Source organism: Zosterops lateralis (genome assembly GCF_965231275.1).
Source record: "Zosterops lateralis genome assembly, chromosome: 1".
Taxonomy (NCBI): domain Eukaryota; kingdom Metazoa; phylum Chordata; class Aves; order Passeriformes; family Zosteropidae; genus Zosterops; species Zosterops lateralis.
In genome coordinates, this window is record NC_139762.1 from 26,207,947 (window position 1) to 26,230,446 (window position 22,500).

The window sequence follows — 22,500 nt, forward strand, 5'->3', positions numbered from 1 at the left end:
CTCAATCAGCTACTAGCCACTAATTTACTAGTGGCCGTTTAATTCACCTCAAAAAGCAATAAACTAGAAATGCTTCCCACCCCACCCCCTCCCCCCATGTACCCACACAGCCTGCACATCAGCCCTTCTAAATAGGTAATAGCTCTGTCAAAGAACTACGCACAGTTAACTTCCAACTCAAAAGAAATGAAACATTTAAAATTGTAGAGACGTCAACATATGGCTAAAATGCAAATCCATTTCCAACCCAGAAGCTAACATAAGAGTGCAGCATTTTTCAAGAAAAGTAAGTGCAAAGTGTTAAACTGGAACTTCTTTACCCAGAACATTTCTCTGAATATCCACAGCCTGGATCTCACATTCAGTGTAAAAGTTCATTGGCATAAAGCTCATTAATTTTTTAACAAAGATGCCAAGGCAATTGCACCTGTGAAAGAGTAAGAGTTGGACGGATTTGCATGGTACAAAATGTGAAATTCACTGCTGGTAACTATTCTGCTTGGCATAAACTAAAATATTTATACCATCATTTTAGTGTACAGAAAAACAATGACTGCACAGATAAGCCATGCTGTTTCTTTACAACAATAAAATGAGATACAGACTTAAAATCAGAGCCTTGAGATACTACATCTAACAGCAGTATACTGAAAAATTATCCTTTCCCTATTCTTCTGTTCCTTTCACATTGTAATTCCACAGTATACAAAACCCTTATTTAAGTCTCCTAACCTTGATAAGGACTTGATACCACTCTCATTCAAGTGAATGGAAAAAGATCTCATAATTAGCCTCAAAGATGCATGACTGAGACATTGAATGGCAAAGTTAGAGAACAGTATTTTAATAATGTATTTATGAAAATATTAGGGGTTTTTTCATAATAGCGGAAAAATAAAACTCTTTTTTTCTTTTCATGATAGAAAATAAGGAACTAGCCCTGTCTAAAGGTCAACCATTTCCACTGATAATGCGCAACATTGAGACACCCAGGCGTTTGCTGGGGTGGTAGCCACAAGGTACTACACAGAAGTTACAAATACATCTACAGTTTCAAAAGGGGAGATGAAGGAATTAAACAAAAGCTATCTGAGGTTCTGCCAATGTTGGCATGTCTCCTCTTTCAAATACCTTAAATACAGTCTGCCATGGGATTTTCTCTCATCACTAGAAGGACTTCAATGGAATTCAAATGCCAAACAAATCCTTTGACTCACTGTGTCAAACCCCAAGGGAAGCATTTGACAGCAGGAAAAATAGGAACAAGAATGCCAAGAGTTAAAAAGTTAAGTCAGACTGATTCAGCATTCAGATCAAACGAATACAGTTCTTCCTAGATTATTAATGAGTGCTCCAAGCAACTGGGGGCTCTTACGCAGACAAGAAACTGCACATCACAGGCATTCCAGGAACTCTGCCTTCACTGGAAGAAAAACCTAGTAAAATATGCATTCCCTCCTGTTTTAAGAGCATGGCATCTCTCACTGCTTCTCTGTCCATACACATACACAAAAACATTAGGTAGGCACAAAATACTTCCTTCACCAAGGTTATGATCTGCAGAATTTTTTTTCTGAAAATCTTTTAGCATCTGTAGTAACTTCAGAAATACTGCACACAAAAAACACATCTGTCACACCCTCAACACACTACCAAAATAATAAAAAAACAAAATAGACACGAGAAGAGACAGCAAGTCTTCTCATCAGCCTCAACTTCTAATATAGACTTTTGGAGATGGTAAAAGGGATACAATGATGCCTCGAGCAATGGTTTTTAATTCATATAGAAATAAAAGGGTTTTTTTAACTGAGCATAAGACGTGTGGGAAATACCAGTAAACAGCAATGGATGTATAAAACATACATTTTGAAAGACAAAGATTCAATGTCATCAAATTTTCTATTTACTTAGAACTGTTTAACAACCAAACAAAATTGATATATAGGAATAACCATGTCCAAATGTAGTAGATTAGAAACAGCAACTTTATCCAGCATAGGTACCCAGCAAAAAAATTCCCCATACTTTTTCAAGTGCAAGCTCAATATCAGAAATTAGTGCAAACTGCTAAATTCTGAATCCTTCTTTCAGATTGAATGGACCTTATTATTAGGCAGGTGGGACATAGACCTACAGATATCAAAAGCAATCTCCAGATATCTAGAAATAAACACCCTCTTAATCAAGCTTTAAACTGGCCTGAGTGTATCTCATTATCAGTCAAACATCACATTTCCAATGTACAGCTGAATTTTAAAGGGGGAGGGAAAGGCAGAAGGCATGCAATAATGAATTCATTACTGTAAAATCTCACAGAATACAGTTTTAAGCCTTAATAGTCAGCCAGCTTTGAATATAGCCAATTTAAACAAAAAATAATTCAGGTTAATGATTTCAAACCAAACATTCACCCAGGTCTTCTGGCAACCTCCTTGCAGTTTTACAATCATTTCTTATAGCCATCTATCACTGCTGGTCTGGATGTGCATAAGCATGTTGGGAAAGAGAAAAAGAGAAGTGACCAGTCCTCCAGGAAAAACCATGATGATGACAATTACCTTGGCTTCATACTGTGCACATACAAATTATTAGAAAAGTACAGACATAAAGTTGCTTGGCATTAGTGTAGTTCTGCTACCAATCACTGCCTCCTACAGTAACAGCAGGTGAAACAGAGTATAGCATAGATAGGGATTTTTACATTACGAATGCACATTTAAGAATGTCTTACCAAAAGTAACTTCTCCTTTGCCAGTCTTGTCAAACAGCTGAAAGGCTACTATGAACAATGCATCTGGAGCACACAGGACTGATTCAAATGCCACAAACTCTTGAAAGGATATCAACCTAAGGGATGAAGGTAAAAACAGTAAAAACTATGAAACCAACTTGCTTGCAGAAAACTGAAATACAATGTAATATTGATTGTACAAAAGAAATAAGACCATAACCAAAATGTGTTCAAAATGTATTCAGCCAGGATTAAAATTTATCCTAAAATGCCCTATCCCCAGTGCTGTCAGGAAGTCTTTATATCACTAAACGGAAATGTCTGTTGAACAAGGCATTATTCCTCTCGGCAAGTCACAACAGAACATAAAATAAGCAAAACACTCAGCATGGCTACTCACCTCAGCTTTAATGTCTAACTGAACTGCCCTCTGGGGGAGCCTACCTCCCTCCACTGGCAAGACAGAGCCAATAAAGACATGAGTAACTTCCCTCAAGACTCAGTACTTAGCACTTTTGGAAAGCAAATCCATTCAAGACCTACATGCTGCCACTCACTTCAGAAGGAACTGATCAGAATGTGTTATCCATTTGCTAGCAACTTATTAGTCATCCATCACAGCCCTCCAGTCCTGCATGTTGAGTCACAAATTTCAGTCAGTAGTCTGCATGTTCTTCCTCAGCCCAAAAGCAGTTTATTCAAATTCATCATTACAGCCAGCTTCCTAATATGCTAGCACAGTAGTAGGGCATAGATAAAAGCAGAGTTGTCCTTCCAGACGTTAGTCCGTAAGCAGAAATACATAATTAGACAACTTGGCATTGTTTCCAGCAGTAGGTTTGATACAGCAAAGACCTTGAACACTCTAATTTCTCTGCGTCACAACCAAGAGTTCAAATGGAAATCAAACTCCTATTCTTAAAGAAGCAAAGGCCAACTATTCTTCTGTTTTGCTGCTTCTTTAATGTCTAGGCTGTAGAGTTTAAAATCATCTTCAAATATGTGGTGGCAGGGCCTGTTTGCAGTCTGGGATAGTTAAGATTGCTGTCTCTCAGGCTGCTTTATGTCAGTGTAGCAGGCACATAGCTTTAATGGGTTCATGTGGCAGCAGTTAAGGAACAAGGATTTTTTCTTAAAAGCACAAAATTCAGTGTGTCCAATGTCAACACACATAAACCCAGGGGATTTTTAACAGAAACTAACTATATCCTTGGGACATGATCCCAAGTGACACTGCAGCCAATTTAATGAAAGCTTCTACTCAGTATGCAATAACAGAGGAGAACTAAGAGTTTGCCTAAGTTGGAAAGGATATTTTTTCCATCAAGTTATGATGACCCATGACTATACAGCAATTTCCAGTCACCTGTTTTATGGGTATTCAAAGAATATGTCGAGTTGGAAGGGGCCCATCAGGATCATGGAGTCCAACTCCTGGCCCTGCACAGGACCATCCCCAAGAGTCACACCACATACATAAGCGGACTGTCCTTCCTGAACTCAGACAGGCTTGGTGCTGTGACCACTTCCCTGGGAAGCCTGTCCCAGTACCCAACCACACTCTGAGTGAAAAATCTTTTCCTAATATCTAACTTAAACCTCCCTGAACTCAGTTTCATGCTGTTTGCTTGAATTCTGACAGACACTGGTCACAAGAGTGAAGGGGTTTAGTACTTGCCACTCTTCTCCTTGTGAGGAAGTTGAAACCACAATGAAGTCTCCCTTTAGCCTCCTCTCCTCCAGACTGAACAGACCAAGTGACCTCAGACACTCCTCATACAGCTTCCCCTCAAGGCCCTTCACCATCTTTGTCGCCTTCCTTTGGACACCCTCTAACAGTTTAACGTCTTTTTTATATTGTGGCACCCAAAGCTGCACACAATATTCAAGGTGAGGCTGCCCTAGTGCAGAGCAGAGCAGGACAATCCCCTCCCTTGCCCGGCTGGTGATGCTGTGCTTGATGCCCCCAGGACATGGGTGGTCCTCCTGGCTGCCAGGGCACTGCTGACTTGTATTTAATTTTCTGTCAACCAGGACCCCCAGATCACTTTCCACAGTGCTGCTTTCCAGCCTCTCATTCCCCAGCCTGTTTGTACATCCAAGGTTGCCCCATCCCAGGTGCAGAATCTGGCAATTTCCCTTGTTAAACTTCATACAGCTGGTAACTGCCCATCTCCCTAGCTTGTTGGGGTGTCTTTGTAAGGCCTCCCTGCCCTTGAGGATGTCAGCAGTCGGAAACTTACTTAGTATCCTATGAGTCCTGCATCAAGGTCAATTATGAAGATGTTGAAGAGCTGAGGATGGAGCCCTGCACAACCCCCCTGGTGACAGGTTGCCAGCCTGATGTCACCCCATTCACTGTAACCCCTTCTGCCTGACCTGTAAGCCAGTCACTCACCCATCATGTAGCAGGGCTATTCAGCTGTGTGCTGGACATTTTGCCCAGAAGGACACTATGAGAAACTGTATCATAAGCTTTGCTGAAGTCTAAAAAAAAATTATATCTACTGGCTTTCCTAGGTCAACACTTGAAGTGTGCTTGCTGCAGATCAGCAGCCGAACATCCACAAGATAACAAACCAACTTCCACGAGGAACATAAAAACATGAGAAGGTGAATAAAAGAGGACTTTAAAAAAAAAAAAAACCACAGCACACAGAAGGCCTACAAGCTGTTCTATGCTACCTCCTTCAACATACATGAAATAAATAAAAGTAAAAGAAATGTGGAGTATGAAATGGTCTAACAAATAATTAACTCTGGGAGCTTGCCACCATAAATTATAACATAGTGTAAGAAATAAATAAAAAGAAACCTCCCCAGGTATTCTTAAGATTAAACCCACAATTAATGATGTCAGCAAACATATAAGAATGCCTTAAGCTTTACTGGCAAAGAAGTCTGTGCCTTGTTACACATGCACATGTTAGCACACGAGCAATCCATCAGTCCTTTAAACTCCTTGGGAGCTCTCCATACTCCCCACTGTTACACACAGACTACGCAGTCTTTCAAAGGAAGAAAACTTCCATCCCTTCTAAGCCAAAACAAAGTTTTCAAAAGTAACATTTCCTTCAAATTTAAACAAATATATCACAATGTACTCAGTTTTGTATCCATGTATATTTACTGTTACAATATGACTTACTGGCTATAAAAGGCTATTATTACTTTTTATTATGGGCTACTTACCTAATAGAACAATAAACAGATCCAAAGCACTGAGTTTTGTCCCAAAGATTATAATACATGCACACAGAAAAAAAAAACCAAAAAAGACAGTAGGTGACAAGACTCTAGAATAGGATTGTTTGGAATTATAAATGTAAAATCTCTGCCAACATCATTTTCGTAAAGCCACTTTTTGTGCACAACAACCTGCACATGTCCTTATCAACTGATCACAATACAGTGATAACAGCACAGAAAAGAAATACAACACCTATCCCAGCAGAATCACAGCACCATGTTAAGAACATATTGTATGTTATTAGGCCTGGGTTTGATTAAAACTCTATGTATTAATAACACTGTTACAAGATTTTATACTGGTAGAAGCATTTTGTTCAGTACTTGGAAGCAATAACCACCCCCAGTAAGTCACAGATAAATGCTTAAAATAACCCTATATCCATTTTTTAAAACAATTATTCATAGAACTAGAAAGATTAAAAGTGTACGAATTGTGTGGTTCTAGCCAGACTGTTAAAGAAGAGACATTAATATCTGCTGTGCCAGCTGAATTCAAATTAACCCAATTTTTACATGTTAATTAAACCAGCTATTTTCTTCTTATTGTATTTTTGCTCCCTAAGTAGACTAGCCTGCTAGTGATTCCCAACAGATCTATTCTAACAACGACGTATTCATTTACTTCTATTATGACCATACAATACAGTAACTGAGCAGTAATTTTTCAGTCAATTACACGTGTGATTCTTAATGCTTAAAGAAGCTGAAAAAATATGTACTACATAGCCACATGCTCACTTCTCTATACTGCACAAGGGTAGTTGCCTGGGTAACACGTTTTCTCTCCAGTTTAGCATCACCCTTTTGGGTTTAGCATAACCCTTCAGTGAATATCATTAGGTGTCATTAAACAGCACATGTTAACATGGACTTCAATATACTACTTAAGAGTTATTTCATATACCTAAACAAGTAGCCATTTATGTTACAAAAGCAGAGAAAAACCTAGTGATTTTAACAGCACAAGGAGAGGAAGCTGAAATATTTACAAAATTTTATTTCAGTTTTGAAGATATTCCACCCAAATAAGTCAAAGTTTTCCTTCACCTTCACATCCTCATTACCAGTGCCAATACCACACAATTTATTCAGGACGGCTCAAATCTTGATATTTTAAAAGCATCCACATACAAGAGCACCAGTCTAAACAGAACAATTTGGTATGGTGCAGTAAAACCACTATTTACTACTCTCTCCTTTCTTCCATGCTCACACCCATGGTATCTGGACACCCCACACATATGACATATCCCCACCAGAGAATGTCTGCATGTAGCCACACAAAGAAAAAAAGCTATCAGCTGCTGCAATAATACCTACAAATGCAATGATAGAGGTTTTCTTCAGAAATCAATGCAGATATTTCTACTGTATCAGCAATTTAAACACGGTAACATAATGGGACACAAATTGAAGCTACATCTATAATTTTTCACTGCAAGTCAGGTAAACTAAGTATAGTGTAAATCGGTGCATTAGAGGATACATTTATATCCAATAATAATGGAAAATACTGGCATTTCCAAGTGTTATTTTTGAATACTTTGTCCTTTCTAAAAATAAAGCATATAGTATTTCTCAGTAGTGTTAGTTATTACGTCCAAACAGAGACGTGCAGTAAATACTTATTTTGTTAGGCAGATATTTAAAAGTACAACAAAAATCTGAAAAATGATATTACAGTAGGCAGGATGGAAAATGTCTGGCCTGTTGCTGACAAGCCTTTAGAAAGCTACTGTATTTTGGGGAAATTTCTGATCCAACTTAGGCCAAATGAAGCCTTTTTTTTTTTTTTTTTTTTTTTTTTTCTTTTTTTAACTAAGATTAAAAATGAGAAGCTTAAGGCCAGGAACCATGCTCTTCAATTTGTTTCACACAAACAACAACCACACAATAAAAACAACCACTTATTAAAATCTATGTTATTACCAGTTGACTACTTTGAAAGGTTTGTCTGGCCATCAGCAAGGAACATATTTCCTTTTTTTAGAGGAAACCTTAAAAACATGCCTCCATAAGAGAACAGCAGGAAAGCCCACCATCAAACAAACCTCTGTCCTGGCTTAAGATGGAGGCAAAACTTGCTCCCATGGCAACAGATATTCACTGAACAACAGAGTATGCCTTAAGAGGTCTCCTACCTTTGTCACAACAGCAGTAGCTCATGTAGACCCTCAAATCCTTAATCTCTAGCAATGCGGGAATTGGACTAGGCTTACATGAGATTTTGTCTGCAGTAACCACTGTGAGATTGTATCTAAGAGCTACCGCTCTTTTCATTTCACACTCAGAACTTCTTCAGTTCTTGGGTAAGAAACTCTCTGCCCATCTGTATGCCCTGCCCATGAGTCAGATGTTCTGGTGCTGTCTGCCTTTCACCTGTGTACTCACCCAGTTAAGTATTTCACACTGATTACACTTGGTACATATACCTAACTTGCTACCAAAATCAGAAAGGGTCAAAAAGCATTGTAAAAAGTGCTAGGAACATCCCTGGTGGAGGCTCAGACCCTTTAAGTGACAAGTGGTCATGCTCACCAGTCATGAACAACAGCTGCTTCCTCAGAGCAAAAGAGGGATCCAAAAGAGAGGATAAATGCTTCTGGAAATATCCTAGCAGTATTTTCAGAAGTGCTCTACTTTAAGTCACTAACACTGTAACAAAATTAACTTGTCATTGCACTTGCAAGATACCTTCTATTTTATAACAGAAATAATGCTAAATCACTGAACAGACTCAAGACCTTAAACACATGTAAGTCTCTAAATACTGACAAGCCTATTAAAAATGAACACCAACAAAAGCTGGTTTGTGCTTCATTGTAAAACTTGGAGCTCTGGACAGCCAAGTTGGCAGTATTCAACAGGAGAAGACCAATAGCCCTGTTGCTATCTTTAGGAGATTTCATGAAAGGAACCAAAAAGCAGCTGACCCTTGCCTCAGATGATTTCTCTGCAAATTACTTTAAACACCAGGAGAACAAGGTAAAACCTGAGCCACATGGCAAAAAATGCTACAATGCCATGTTAGAGAGATGGATGCTAATCACTTTGCAAACTTTCTCCATTCTTTTACATATTAGCTAAACAGGAAAACAGCCTGAATACCAGAAGAGACTCTCCAAAGACATATTACAAACTGTCACTGCTCAATGTGCATTACAGAAACAATCCCTACCCACGGCAGAAAGCAGCAATTAGAAGCCTCAACTCTACACCGCAAAACTCTTACAAGATCACGCCAAGTTACAAAATCCCAACTTGTCAACAAGTTCACATAGGCTACAGTTTTACATTTTGTTCTTCCTGACATCAGCTTCTGTTTGTGAGGGAGATCCAAATCACAAGGTATGGATTATGTTCTCAATCTTCTTATTACAAAACGGATTTGAAGCCATGTAATTTGGAAAATGCTGTTTTTGCAGGCATCAAACCAAGGGAAGAAATCTGAGAAATGTTTAACATTTTCAGTCAAACACTATCTGAAGCCACGGGGTTTTTTATGCCATCAATGTTACAAACATAACCTTTTACAGGATTCTTTTACGAGGGCAGCAATCATCCCATTAACTCATCTGCAAGGTTTAAGGTGCCCAGCTGCTGAATACATGAGGCTTGCTGAGTAGAAAAGAGAGCACGGCAAGGACTGCAAAACTTCTCAGTTATCTGTTCCCTAGGAAGACTGCATTCTCTAGTCATGCTCTGTTTATCTCACGTTCTACTCTCTGCAACCACGATATGAGTCATGCCTGAAGTTTTCTGGTTTCTAAAAATGCCACAACTACACACTTCAAGTCCATAGTTAATTATTCTCAAGTTTCTCTAAAGATACTTTAAAGGGAGGGTTCAACAATTCATATGGGTGAAGAGACAGCTTGCCTGGGCAAGTACCAAAAGCTAGGATTTCATTAAAGTAGGGGGAAGGAAGATGGAAGGGTAGCTAATCTTGCCTATTGGCAAAGTCGGCCTTTCAAATGCAAACCATGTGCAACCAACTTCACTGCTGCCTTCCCAAGATTGCAGAGTGGCTCCCTAAATACCTTAGGTGCTCCTCCTCCCTCTTGAAGAAAAAATACAGCGGCAAAAAAAAACGTTTAACAGTGCCATGGCTAAACAAAGCAGGGGCACTTTTTTCTAGGATCTCTTCCTACACCTTCTAAACTTATTTTGGATTTCTATTTGAATGTGTTTGTGACGGATACATAAAGTAAACAGAGACAGAAAGACTCAGGGAAGGAAAAAAAAGCAGGAGATAGGGGAGCCAGCCAACAAACATGAAAGGTTCCATGAATTAAAAATACATAGTAGACAGAAAATGGTTTGCACCGCTAAATGGCACTTCAGTTGAAAACAATGTTTCTACTCTTTTCACTTAAAAGATACTGTATTCCTTTATGGATCTGCAGGGGAAAACAAAACAAAACAATCCTCCCACTGTTCAAGGATCAGAAAAAATGGCTTTGTTTTTTTAAATGAACAACAGAAAAAGAAAAAAAAATAAACCAATCAACTACAAATCTTCCCCCCTCCCCCAACCCAAAACCACAAAAAACCACTTACCCATCTTTTGTCTGATCCACCACACCTGCAAGGAGCTGTACAGTGCTTGCATTAGGCAAACCATCTCCAATTATCTTCAGGTACCGTGTGACAAAGTCATTAGGAGACATGAAAAATTCTCCATTCTTCTCCACACTTGCATACTGTTAAATGAATACAATATTTAGTGCCTCAAAACATCCTTCTCCAGGCATTTATTACCATCACCCATAGTTTCCAATCATGAGCAGGCCTCTGTTACAACAAATGACAGTTCTGCCCCAGTGAACCTACAGCCTAGACCCAAACAGGAAAGAGTAAGAGGGGAGTAATCCAAGTGGATGAAGACTCAGCTTCCCAGATAACAAATGGCAGACATACACTTTTTGGATTTTCGTGTCAACAATTCCTCCATAGTAGCCTAGAAATGCTCCATACCGAGTATGTTTTTTGAAGTAGAAAAAGAAGCACAAGCACATTTGCAAGCATGTATGTCAAACTCTGACAGCAGCAGGCCACTGCATATCTTATTTATCTGAAATGACTCCTTCATTTAGCCATTCTACCATGGGATGACAAGGCAGGGTTGGTTACACCCCCAAAATGCCAGTGTAGCAAATGATCCCGCAGGAATGTCCACCTGGGGGTGCTGTTTTGAAGTACTCCACTGCATCACCTCCAGCCACGGCTGGTCCTTAAGGAAAGGAGAACCTACAGACACTCCTTGGCTGAAGTGCTGAAAGGAGGCCAAAGAACAGCATTCACAGAAAAATGTAACAGCAAAACACGAACTTTGACAGTTCAGCACACTGCAGAAAGAGTTCTGACACCTGCCATGCAGTATCCCTGCTTTACACACAGTTACTAGCATACTGCTCCAGAAAACAGCTATTGACAGACCCCACATGAAACCTCCCTGCTGCAAATATAAGTAATATTAACATTTTTGAAGATAATATCTAAATAAATAAATAAAATTCCCTTTGTTACCTCCTCTACCCTCATTGCTAGGTCATCCCCCAAATTTTAAAATCTTCATTTTCTGAAGAAGATCAAATTTGAAACCAACCATAAAGAATGTATTTTAAGAAAAGAAAATGGATAAGGACAATTATTAAGAGGAAAAGAGATCCCAGGCAAGATTTGTGGAACCATGCGTTAGCTTACAAGGAAACAGGTCTATCTTGAGATAACAAATGTGCACTGAGAACAGGAAAGAAACTGCTAATTTCTCTTATTTTTTTTATAGACAAGGTAGGATGATAAACTATCATTGCAGCTCCCCACAGAGCATTATCCACACTAAAGTAATAAATAAATTAGATGCCTATCACTATTTTGTAGTGTATTTCAAACACACACTTTCTTTAACATTACTATAGCTCTGCTAAGGGACAAAAACTGCCAGCTTTCATTTTATACCGATGCCTGCAGCGTACCGTTATACCTGCTGTAGGCATATAACTCTCAGAGGGATGCCAAAGTGTTACAGTAAGTAGATTATTTTCTTCTAGTGCTATATAAATACCATTTTCAGGTACAGCAATATCTTCAAGAAACAAGGCTTCAGAGAAGCAAGCCCAAACAAAACATAACTCGCTTTGGCATCTATATATTGGTTAGTGCTAAAGGATTCCTGTTTCAATAGACACTGTAACACACGCTTTCTAGCTGCTACACTGCAAAGAATTTGGAATTGTATACTTTTATAAGAACTAACAGATCAATTGATTTCAATGTAATCATTTGCAGAAAGACAGAATCCTTCAGAATACCAGCCTCAGAAACTTTTAACACAGCTGCTATTGAGAAACAAATCAAATAAGTCAGACAGCCTATGCTTCTATATTTCTTTTTTTTTTCATCCAGGCTTACCCCCTGCTAGGGCACTCAATAACAGAAAACAGCACAAGGTTTCAGTGTCCCCCTGTTTCTTGTCATTGTGATTTACTCGAGTATATTTGAAATCCAATCACGTACTCTACACTACATATAGAAAATGACCTTGAAAAATGTCAGCTTGATCACTTTGACTAAAATCTAATCTCTTAGGGGTTATGTTAGAAGACTTAGAAGAAGTACTCTTGGAAATTATCATAACAAAAAGAAAAAAACATCAATTCTATTCCTTTTGGAGGAGCAACATTTAAAAATTGGTTCTTTACAATTTTACTTCCCCCCACTTTGACAATTATACCCACAGAGAATTTGATATTATACAATAGTACTTAATGGCTTTTTGGTAATTTACATACATTTTAGATAGTCACGTAATAACAAGTTTAACCCCATTTTAAGTAAGATTTGCAAACATTCTATTGGGGATTTGACATACTAAATATGCTAAAAGTTGACTGCAATCCACTGCATTTAAACTGATAGCTTCACATTTATTTCTACACTGTGGGTACCATTCCTAAATGGAAATAATATTTTTTAATTCTTAATTGAAGTAGGAAAGAACGGTTGTCAAATTATTTTGTAAGTGAACATTCCACAATCTGCAGAAGCAACTGTATTGGCTTCACCATTTAAAATAATCTGGAGAAGCTTAATTAACACTCTGGCTATTACTCATCTGTAGACCATGAAACAATGTAACACATTTATTCATCATTTTTCCTTCTTGGGAGTAAGCAGCATGACAATTCTGCACTAGACTGAATGAAACATTAGCTCATATTTCATTACTTCACTTTACTGGAATCCCTTCTTTTGAGTGGAAGTGAAAGCAAAAGAGGAAGAAAAAAAGGTCAGAGGTGCCATTTAGTGTGATCAACTAGGATCCATTCAATCCACCAAATCAGAAGGTTGAGGGAGGTACAACCTGCAGAAATGCAAGAGAGATGAATACCCAGAGGCAGATGGGAAACACTTTTGACACTATTCTCAGCAAACCAACTAACCAACCTCTCCACTCTCCCACTGAGGACTACCTCATAGATCAGAAGGGACCAGGCTTCTCTCTAGTGTGCTTATTTCCTTCCTCAATGTTACTATCTTCCCGGGTCAGTGGTCTGCTCCCTGTCTGCCTTTTCTGTTGCTGTGCTCCTGCTCTTCAAGTATGTTTCTCTGTAAACCACAGAACCCCTTCTTATGCAAGACACTTTTTGCTCTCCTGACAGATACAAGTTCCAGGACTTAAGATGTTAAATCCTGGCTTTCTCAACTGAAAATCTGATTTCAGAGCTATAAATACTGACAGTATATAATAAAACTATAAATACAGGCAATATACATTGTGACACCTACACATATTGTTAATAATAGCTCACAAGGGACAATGGAAAAAATACCAAGAACTACATGGAGAGTGGGGCATGATGCTGGAGAGCAAAGATGGAGGGAAGAAACCAGAAAAGTATAAGCTCTCATAGGCCCTCAACACCTCCACAGAAGTAATTCAGATACAACAGCTCTCTAATAGCACATTGGCATCTAACCTCATACTTACCCTTCAGAACCACAGTCATTCTTCAGATTTTTTTACTCTTTTTATTTTTTTTTAATACCAGAATATCGAACTTACACAGACACTGGACTAATAAATCTTAGGAAGATTAGAAATAGTTATTTAAATTTAGGAAATGGGTCAAAGAAAGACAGTTCCACAAAATCACAGAATAGTTTGGGTTGGAAAGGACTTTTAAGATCATCTAGTTCCAACCTCCCTGCCACAGGCACATACATGTTCCATGAGACCAGGTTACTCAAAGTCCCATCCAATCTGGCCTTGAACACTTCCAGGGATGGGGCATTCACAACTTCTCTGGCAAGCTATTCTGAGGATTTATCACCCTCACAGTAAGAGTTGCTTCCTTACTTCCTTAACCTAAACCTACTCCCTTTCAGTTTAAAGACATTCCCCCTTGTCCTATCACTACATTTCCTGTAAAATGCTCCTACACCTGTAAAATGTCCCTCTCCAGATTACTTGTAGGCTCCCTTGAGGTACTGAAAGGCTGCAGTAAGACTATCTCCCTGGAGGCACCTCTTCTCCAGGCTGAACAGTCCCAATTCTCAGCCTGTTTTCATAGCAAAGGTGCTCCAGCACTCTAATCATCTTTGTGACCCTCCTCTGGACTAGCTCCAACAGGTTCACATCCTTCTTATGTTGGGAGCCCCAGAGCTGGATGTAGCACTCCAGGTGGGGTCTCACAAGAAGAGAATCACCTCACAAGGTTGGAGAATCACCTCCCAGTTTTCACTAAAGCACACTCCTCTCAAATATATAAGCAAGTACAAGAGTAATTTCTTTATTTGCATGTTTTCCACAGCAGGCCAACAGAGAAGGCATTTCAGATACTTAATAAATATGGCCAGCACTTCACAAGGTGATCTTCCCAACACTTCTACAAATAACAAAAGCAGAGATAACCCCAAGGAAGGAAGGATGGCAAGGATGGAAGAAAAAAGTTTACCAAATCATCTAACAGTAAGGTGTCTACACAAACGTTTTACCACATATAGGAACAATAGTGAAACTCCTACCACATTCTCTGAACAATGTGGGTTTTTTCTAAGATAGCAATACTTCTTCTGAGTCAATACAATAATCACTCAGGAATATATCTGACTTCTTGGTGAGCATTGTTCAATTCTGATAATGGTATTTAAGTCTAACATGGTAATAATACGGTGAATGATTAATGGTTGGAAAAAAACTATCGGGAGTTGTATGCTGCAATAGTGGAGCAAAAGACATGAAAAACTTAAGCAGAGAGAGTAAAATATTTACTTTACACGTACCTTTAAAAATATTGTTTTCAACTCAGCTGGATCAGCTCTTTTGGTTAGAGCCACCTACAAGTAAATACAATTACATTAATATGCATAACTTACACAAAAGGTGTCAAAGTGTCATTCAAAAACAAGAACACAAACAACAGAATGAGTGATCACAATAAATGTTCACCTTTTATAAATTAGGCACTGCTTTAGTTGGCCATGCTCATTTTATCCATTTCACACTTATATAAGGTTATTCAACATTTTTGTTCTGCTTTCCTTATGCAACCCTGCAACTCCTAAACAAGCACACATTAACAAGTCATAAAGACATTCAAGAATCAAATCTCTATAGCATACCTCTCTGCTGGGATTCGGCTTCATACCATCTTTATCACAGAATTTTACGCTTCGAGCACCTTTCACCTTAAAGATTTCAGTAGTACCATATGCAGTCCATAAGTGATAAATGGCAAGAATTAAATACTCAGACTCCAAACTTCTTCAAGAAAGCAGCTCAATAAAAAACTGAATTTCAATATAAGTATTTGGTTTATTACTTACACCATTTTAAACTTACAGTGTAGATCTTTTTAATGAGATTAATTCAGAAAGCAGAATATCTAGATTTTTCTGCAGCTCAAATTAACAAGTTCAAACTAAAATCTAAGTTACATTTATCACCACAAGCCCAAAGGAACTACCCCTTTTTTCAAAACACCAAATCAAAATATATTCAACCCACTATGGAGTAAGTCCACCAGTATTACCCTGTTTGATATACCATACAGTCCTTTTGCTGCTTTTGGCAGTAAGTGGAGGTGTCCCCTCAGTCTGTGCCTACTGTACTTTCCCTTCTTCAGGACGCTTTGACAAAATCTTGCTTGCTAACATAATAACTCTCATCTGATAAGTGAATTCAGAACATCAATCTATTCCAAATTAAAAAAACAAATACTTTGCAAGCAAACTTAGATTTTCAAAAAACTCGTGAAAATATCTCTGTAATGGGGAATAAACAGCCAAAGGACAAGACATACAATCTTACCCTCATTTAAGAATTAGACATCAGAAATGTTATCAATAAAACACTATTTTACTTTCTTAACTCTTTATAGCAACGGTAGACTGTAAAGGTAAAAGTGACCCCAAGTGCATTTCTAGAAGCATACTGGCCTACTGCAGAAAATGGAAGGATTCTGTGTAAGTCTGTACAACAGCATTATATCCTCACATGCACACTTAATGATGAATCTTCAGTAAGTTTGTCTTCCCTCTAAATGGGGCATTTAAAAACTCCAGAAGACAACAGAAAAACCCAGAAAAATATGGAGGAAAAAAAAAAGAAACAAAAAAACCCACTACAACAACAAAAATCAAAAAACAGAGTATTTTAAGAAAAGTGAATGATTAAGGTTTCTCATAAAATTCTACAAGCTTTTTTTAAAAGGGAAAAACCACACCTCTGCTAGGACTCATCTGACAAACTCCACAGCTGGCGTGCCAATTCTGTGTCTGCACAGAAATCTGTGTGAAAACTGTCACAAAAAATCAAAGTGTAATTGTGAAGCTTAGAATATAAAAATGTGTGTTTTCTAAAATGCAAGCTGTCCTGAACATATCACTGTGAACAAAGATTTAACTTAACGCTGTTTGTAAAAATCTGATAGTCTAGAGCAATTGGGAACTTTGTGGAAAGAAAAAACCCAATATTTCTATGCTGCTTCGATCCAGAACCTTCCTATTATGCAGGCAAAGTAAAGACACTTAAAACACCTTTAGCCAGCAAATATAAATCAGCATTATATTTTATCTGTCTAAAGTTTAAATTTTATACTGTTACAGAAAGCTAAGCCTAAAGAAACCGGGGAGGAAAAAAAGGAAAAGATACATGAACTTACACTCATTTTCCTTTCGTTTCACTGATATTAACAATTTTGAGAAACTTGGGAGATGTACTTACAGGCCAGCTGCCATTTTTCAGCTCCCTTTTGATTACAGGGGAATTTGAGAGGTGTTTTTTACTGTCCATTTCTTCAAACCATATACTGAACGACAGGTTGAAGTTGGTTAGGTCAATGAATGCATAGAAGGACTGCAGACTGGCAGCACAAGCAGTGGCTGCATATCACAGCTTTTTTCCATTTCCCACGGTCTACTTCCACATTCTTCCATTTCCCATCAAACAGGAGAGGAAAGGCACGGTTAACACCATGTCAATTGGTGCATCCATGTGACATCTACCAATGTCCATTCTGAAATGTGTATCTGATGCCAATTAAAGAAAAGAGCCTCTATTACATTACATGAGAACTTCAGGAAGACTGATGCTAATGCAGCCATACCAATGCTAAAAGAAGTATTTAATTCAGCTTTTCATCCATACCCAGCTATGGGCAAAGCTGAAGCTGCATACACAGCCACAAAAACTGATCCTGATGACAGGTGTCACTAGAAGATTCCCATTCTAGAAAAGGTCAAAATATCACTTTCCATACCATTCTGTAAATTGTTATGTCAACAGCTGAAGGGTTAAGTAACCTGATGCCAACAAGACTGCAAGCTGACAGGTAGCATGCTTGATGAAAAGTGACCCACAGACGAAAGCTGCTTCTCCTCTGTCATCTCAGGTGATATTTACTGACTCTCACATAACTGGATTTAGGTGATGTGTTTTGTTACTGGAAAGAGTTCTCCATTTTACCTGCACCTTTTCTCCATGAAGATAAAATCAGCTATGAGCTGGCAGGCCTTACACTTCTCTAGTGGCATGAGAAGGCATTTGATAAAGGAGATTAGAGGGAAATAAAATTGCTATAGCTCTTTACAAAGAAATACTATGTAATAGACACCAACACTTAAAATAAAACAGCAACTTCTATTGATTAAGTTTCAATGAAGAAAGCCTTCCAACAAAAAACATTTATTATTAAAAACAAACAACCAGGAGACAACAGCGAGTACAGCGACTGAAGTGCAGGACTATAATCAAGTTGGAACACTCTACAGGAAAGACCAGGTAATGTATAGAAAATACAGCAGGGATTTTCATTCCTAAGGTAGACACCTGAAAGTCTTTAGCAACATACTACATGTATATGTGTGTCATAATATATATGAAGAATGAGACAGAACAGGCAATATAAGAACTGCACTTTAAAATGCTAAGTCACTCCCATTAGCAATAACATTCAACAAATGGTCCACAGAGAAATGGAAAGCTCTGTGAGAGACAGTAACACAGATTGATTTGCATGCTGGAGCTCATCATATCATCACACTCCCTTGAATTTCAGCCCATTTTCTCCAGCTGACCTCTTTTCTCCTCGTTGACTTATGCTCAGCTTACAGAGACATGCATTTCCATTCTCACTTCCATACCCAAAATTAAATGCAGAGTCTTTCCAGAAAAATGCAACTGTATGATACAAGAAAACAGAATCCACTGAGAATCAAAGAAAATCGTATTACATTTCCAACCAACTCTATTAATATATTAATCATACATGAGATAAAAGACACAGGTTGTCAAAGAGTCTATGGTATCAGAAGACACAAAAAGACTAATAGCACAGTGAGTGTGCTCCATCCAGTAAAGAACAACAACATGGGTGGGCAAGAAAGAAAAAGGGCAGTAGGAAAATTCATGTGAATATAGCATTAATCTAATGGCAAAAATATCTGATCTTCTCACCTTCAAAATCACTTTAGTAGCCACAGTCTGAATAAAGTAGAAAGGTGACTGTGATCCAGGAATACTTGGAAATCGCTACAATTTTCAGAAATTTTATTGCAACAACAGCAAGTTCAAACCAAAGATAGAGAGATAAACATCTCATATTCTTTCTTTCTCTTGGTTTAATCTGAATACAACTCAGATGTGAAGGAAAAAGTTGACAGAGGTAAGGTTGCCCCCCTACATCTCAATATCTTTAAAACCTCCTGACACCAAGCAGGTAAGATGCTGAACAGCAGTCCTTCTCCAAGCAGAGAGCCAGAGCCGTGGCTGACAGTGGTAAACTCAGTCTGTTTAGTTCTAGACAACACCATCTACAGACACATACAGAGAAAAGATGTTCGGTGAAAGGCTCAACAAGTGATCACAAGCTCTTGTAACTTGTGTTGAAATTAAGATTATTTTTCAGTTCATCCATTCTTTAACACAACTAAAGAATGCAATGTATTTTGTACTACTAAAAGACCTCAAATTAAAATTGAAACCTTATGTCTTTTAGGAGTATTCTTTAGTTTCATCACAAGTTATTGAGTCCACCTGTAAGACTCAAACACATGTGGCCCAGTTTATGTAAGAGGTCAGATTAGATCATCGTAATGTTTCCTTCTGGCTAAAAGTATACATATACACTTCAAATGTACAACTCCAAAGGAGATCAAACTGGGGTTTGACCTTACATTCTTGTTTAAATGAATGACTGGAATATCGGAAACCAGTTAAAGCACAGTTACTGACCAAGTTTGAATTCAGACCAGAAACCCATTAATACTGTTCAAGTATTATGCTAAAACAACACACCAGTTTTTATTTTAATACAACTAACCTGTTTATGTAGATGAGAATCATCTTTCTTCCATATTTAGACTAATACTAACATAAATATATATAATTATTCTAACCTACAACTCTCCTCGGTCACTTTCTACCATCATACCCACGTCCTAAGTTACAAGTTTTCTGCATCAGCATCTGTTTCAGCTGCCTCAGTAAGGATTTTCTGTTAGCCCAACATGTATATTCTCACCTCAGTAAAAGAACTCCCACGCCTTCTGCAGTAAAAGAACTTGACTGTGATCTACAATGGAAAGTGAACTGTGCAGAACTTGACATTACAAGAAAGATTTCAAGCAAGATGTGGACCACCTCACCAAGCAGAGAATAAGACAACTGCAAGGAGAGCTGGCACTGAAAGATCAAAAACCCTCTCAACTAGAAAATATGGTTCAGATGGCATTTGCCATATCTGCCCAAAGGCTTAGGGTAAGAAGAACTACAAGAGAAGTTGATAACTACCAATCAGGTAGGTACATACAGTCTGATCAGTCTGAGCACAGTCAACCTTGAGACAAAAACCTTTCTTTTCCAAAACCAGTTCTGAACCTCACAGTCAAACATTACAACTACACAAAAGTCTAACCCTACAGTAAGCAGCAGTTACTGCATTCGTCTAATAACACCTAGTGAAGCTAAGATAGATGAATACTATTAACAATAATCAACAATCTTCTGTAGGATCTTTTAATATCCTACAGACTGATTCAGCATGAAGAGATACAGAATAATCACTATTCAAACTAGACAGTTGTGCTGAGTCTACCCCACACACTAGTGAAGGAAAAGGAATCTGTTCGCTAACAAAGACAGAATATCTCAGGCAAAACTATTCACATTCATCTTCACTCCATCATAATTATAAATCTCTGGGCAATACCCAGTCTTCTGCACTGTGGGAAGTGGAAGCCTCATTTCCCCCAAGTGCAGTAAAGCTAACAAACCTACTTTATTGTGCAATTACCTTCCAGCTTTGATTCTACTTTCAAAGTCAAAGAAAAAATGTAGGTGGCTTGTTCATAAGATGGTTCTCACATAAGGAGATTCCCAATGAACCACAGTATTTTTGCACACAAACTGACTGGGGACCAACATACAGTTACTAATTGTATACATATAGGAAAATCCTTGTCCAGTATGTCCAATACTTCCAAGTAGGTACAGAAACCAACATGGGACCAGTCATATCTTAAGAAAAACTGCTACAAGAATTTCCAAGATTAGCTAATTGATGCTATGTAAAAATACATTTAGACTGTGTACTTCTACAATTTTTTGTATTTAAACACCTGGAAAATAGAAAGACAATAAAACTACCTTTTTACCTTTACAAAGGTAAAAATAGCTAGGCATTGCCATTGCTCAGCAAAATCATTTAACTAAAAGAAAAACCACCATACTATGGCCAACACAAACCACCCCAAACTTTAGGCACTTATCAGAAAATGGAGTTAGGAGCAAACTGGACTATTTGTAGCCAGCCTCCAGACTAGGACAAGGATACAATTGCTGTCATTCCTGCAACAGAAATCAACACACTACACCACTGTAAGAAACTGAATCTGAAAACCAAAACTTCGTTAAAAACAGAAATTGTTTTCACTTTTCATGTTACTATCAGAAAAAGCCCAGGTCTCTAACTGCTCTACCTATCCATCATAGAGTGCTACCACACTGTGACTGTAACTTCTCCTCAAAATAATATTCTCTATTGTCTCATAGCTCTTCTACAACACATTTTTACCCAGATGATCTTCGGGACAGTGATCCAAAGATGCATAAGCGAGCTACGTTGTGACGACCATTGTGCAATGTTAGCGCATTCCTGTGTATCTCAGCAAACCAGAGCTCACCACTCACTTGAAGAATGTAATAATTCTCCATAAGATATATAAGTGCTCGTTCAATAAAAAAGTTTATTTTCAAAGGAGCTGCTGAGAATGGCCAAGTGACGTTTTCATCCAGTCATGGGTATTTTTCAAAAATACCCACTCTGGCTCATCCTAGATGGATCAGACTATAGATGTTAATGCTGCTACTTTGCTCTCTGCTTTGCTTCCTTACACCTCTCAGAAACAGAGGCATATCTAAGAACTATGAACCTGATAAAATGTACTTGGTGGCTACCTCAGCCCAGATTACAGACTTTCCCTTTTGATTCTCCCAGGGCATGCTTTGTTACAACAACACTACTGTACAAACAGTGCATTGACCATAAGCTCAAGACATCAACTGCCTCATGTTCATCTTTCAAAAACAGCCACCCCAGTTCCAGCAAGTTATCTACTAGGGGCTTACATCTATCAGAAAAACATTATCTCACCCAAAGAAGCAAAGGATAGGAAAATTCTCTGGTGTAACAACTGCAGGACTGAAAGCAGTTTCTGAAGAAAACAGTGAAGATACTGAATGATACTGTTATATCATTCAAAGATTATAAGGGAGAATTGGCAGACTATTAGGGCAGCATGAACTTTACCTGGCACTTAATGTTATTAGCATAAAATATGTATTTAAACCAGGATAAAGCAATGGGTAGGTGACAAGATAAAAGGCCATTTAACACCACGGTTCTCAGGAGGTGACACCTTCAGGAAGCATCATCTCACAGCTGTGCAGAGCAACAGTGAGCTCTGAGAGATCCACCTCTGAATGCAACATAGAAGTTAGTAACAAGCCT

The 22,500-nt window shown here is 38.2% G+C and overlaps 1 protein-coding gene across 2 annotated transcripts in view; it reads right to left on the reverse strand.

The window, feature by feature from the left end:
* The window catches only part of SLC25A13 (solute carrier family 25 member 13), a 102,945-nt gene that overhangs the window by 63,065 nt on the left and 17,380 nt on the right, over nt 1-22,500 (reverse strand). For both annotated transcript variants that reach the window (XM_083881015.1, XM_083881016.1), the window contains exons 2-4: nt 15,275-15,328; nt 10,547-10,689; nt 2,735-2,850 (exon numbers count right to left, since the gene is read on the reverse strand). In XM_083881015.1, the coding sequence (XP_083737141.1) occupies nt 2,735-2,850; nt 10,547-10,689; nt 15,275-15,328 (313 nt within the window). The remainder of the gene's footprint in view (nt 1-2,734; nt 2,851-10,546; nt 10,690-15,274; nt 15,329-22,500) is intronic.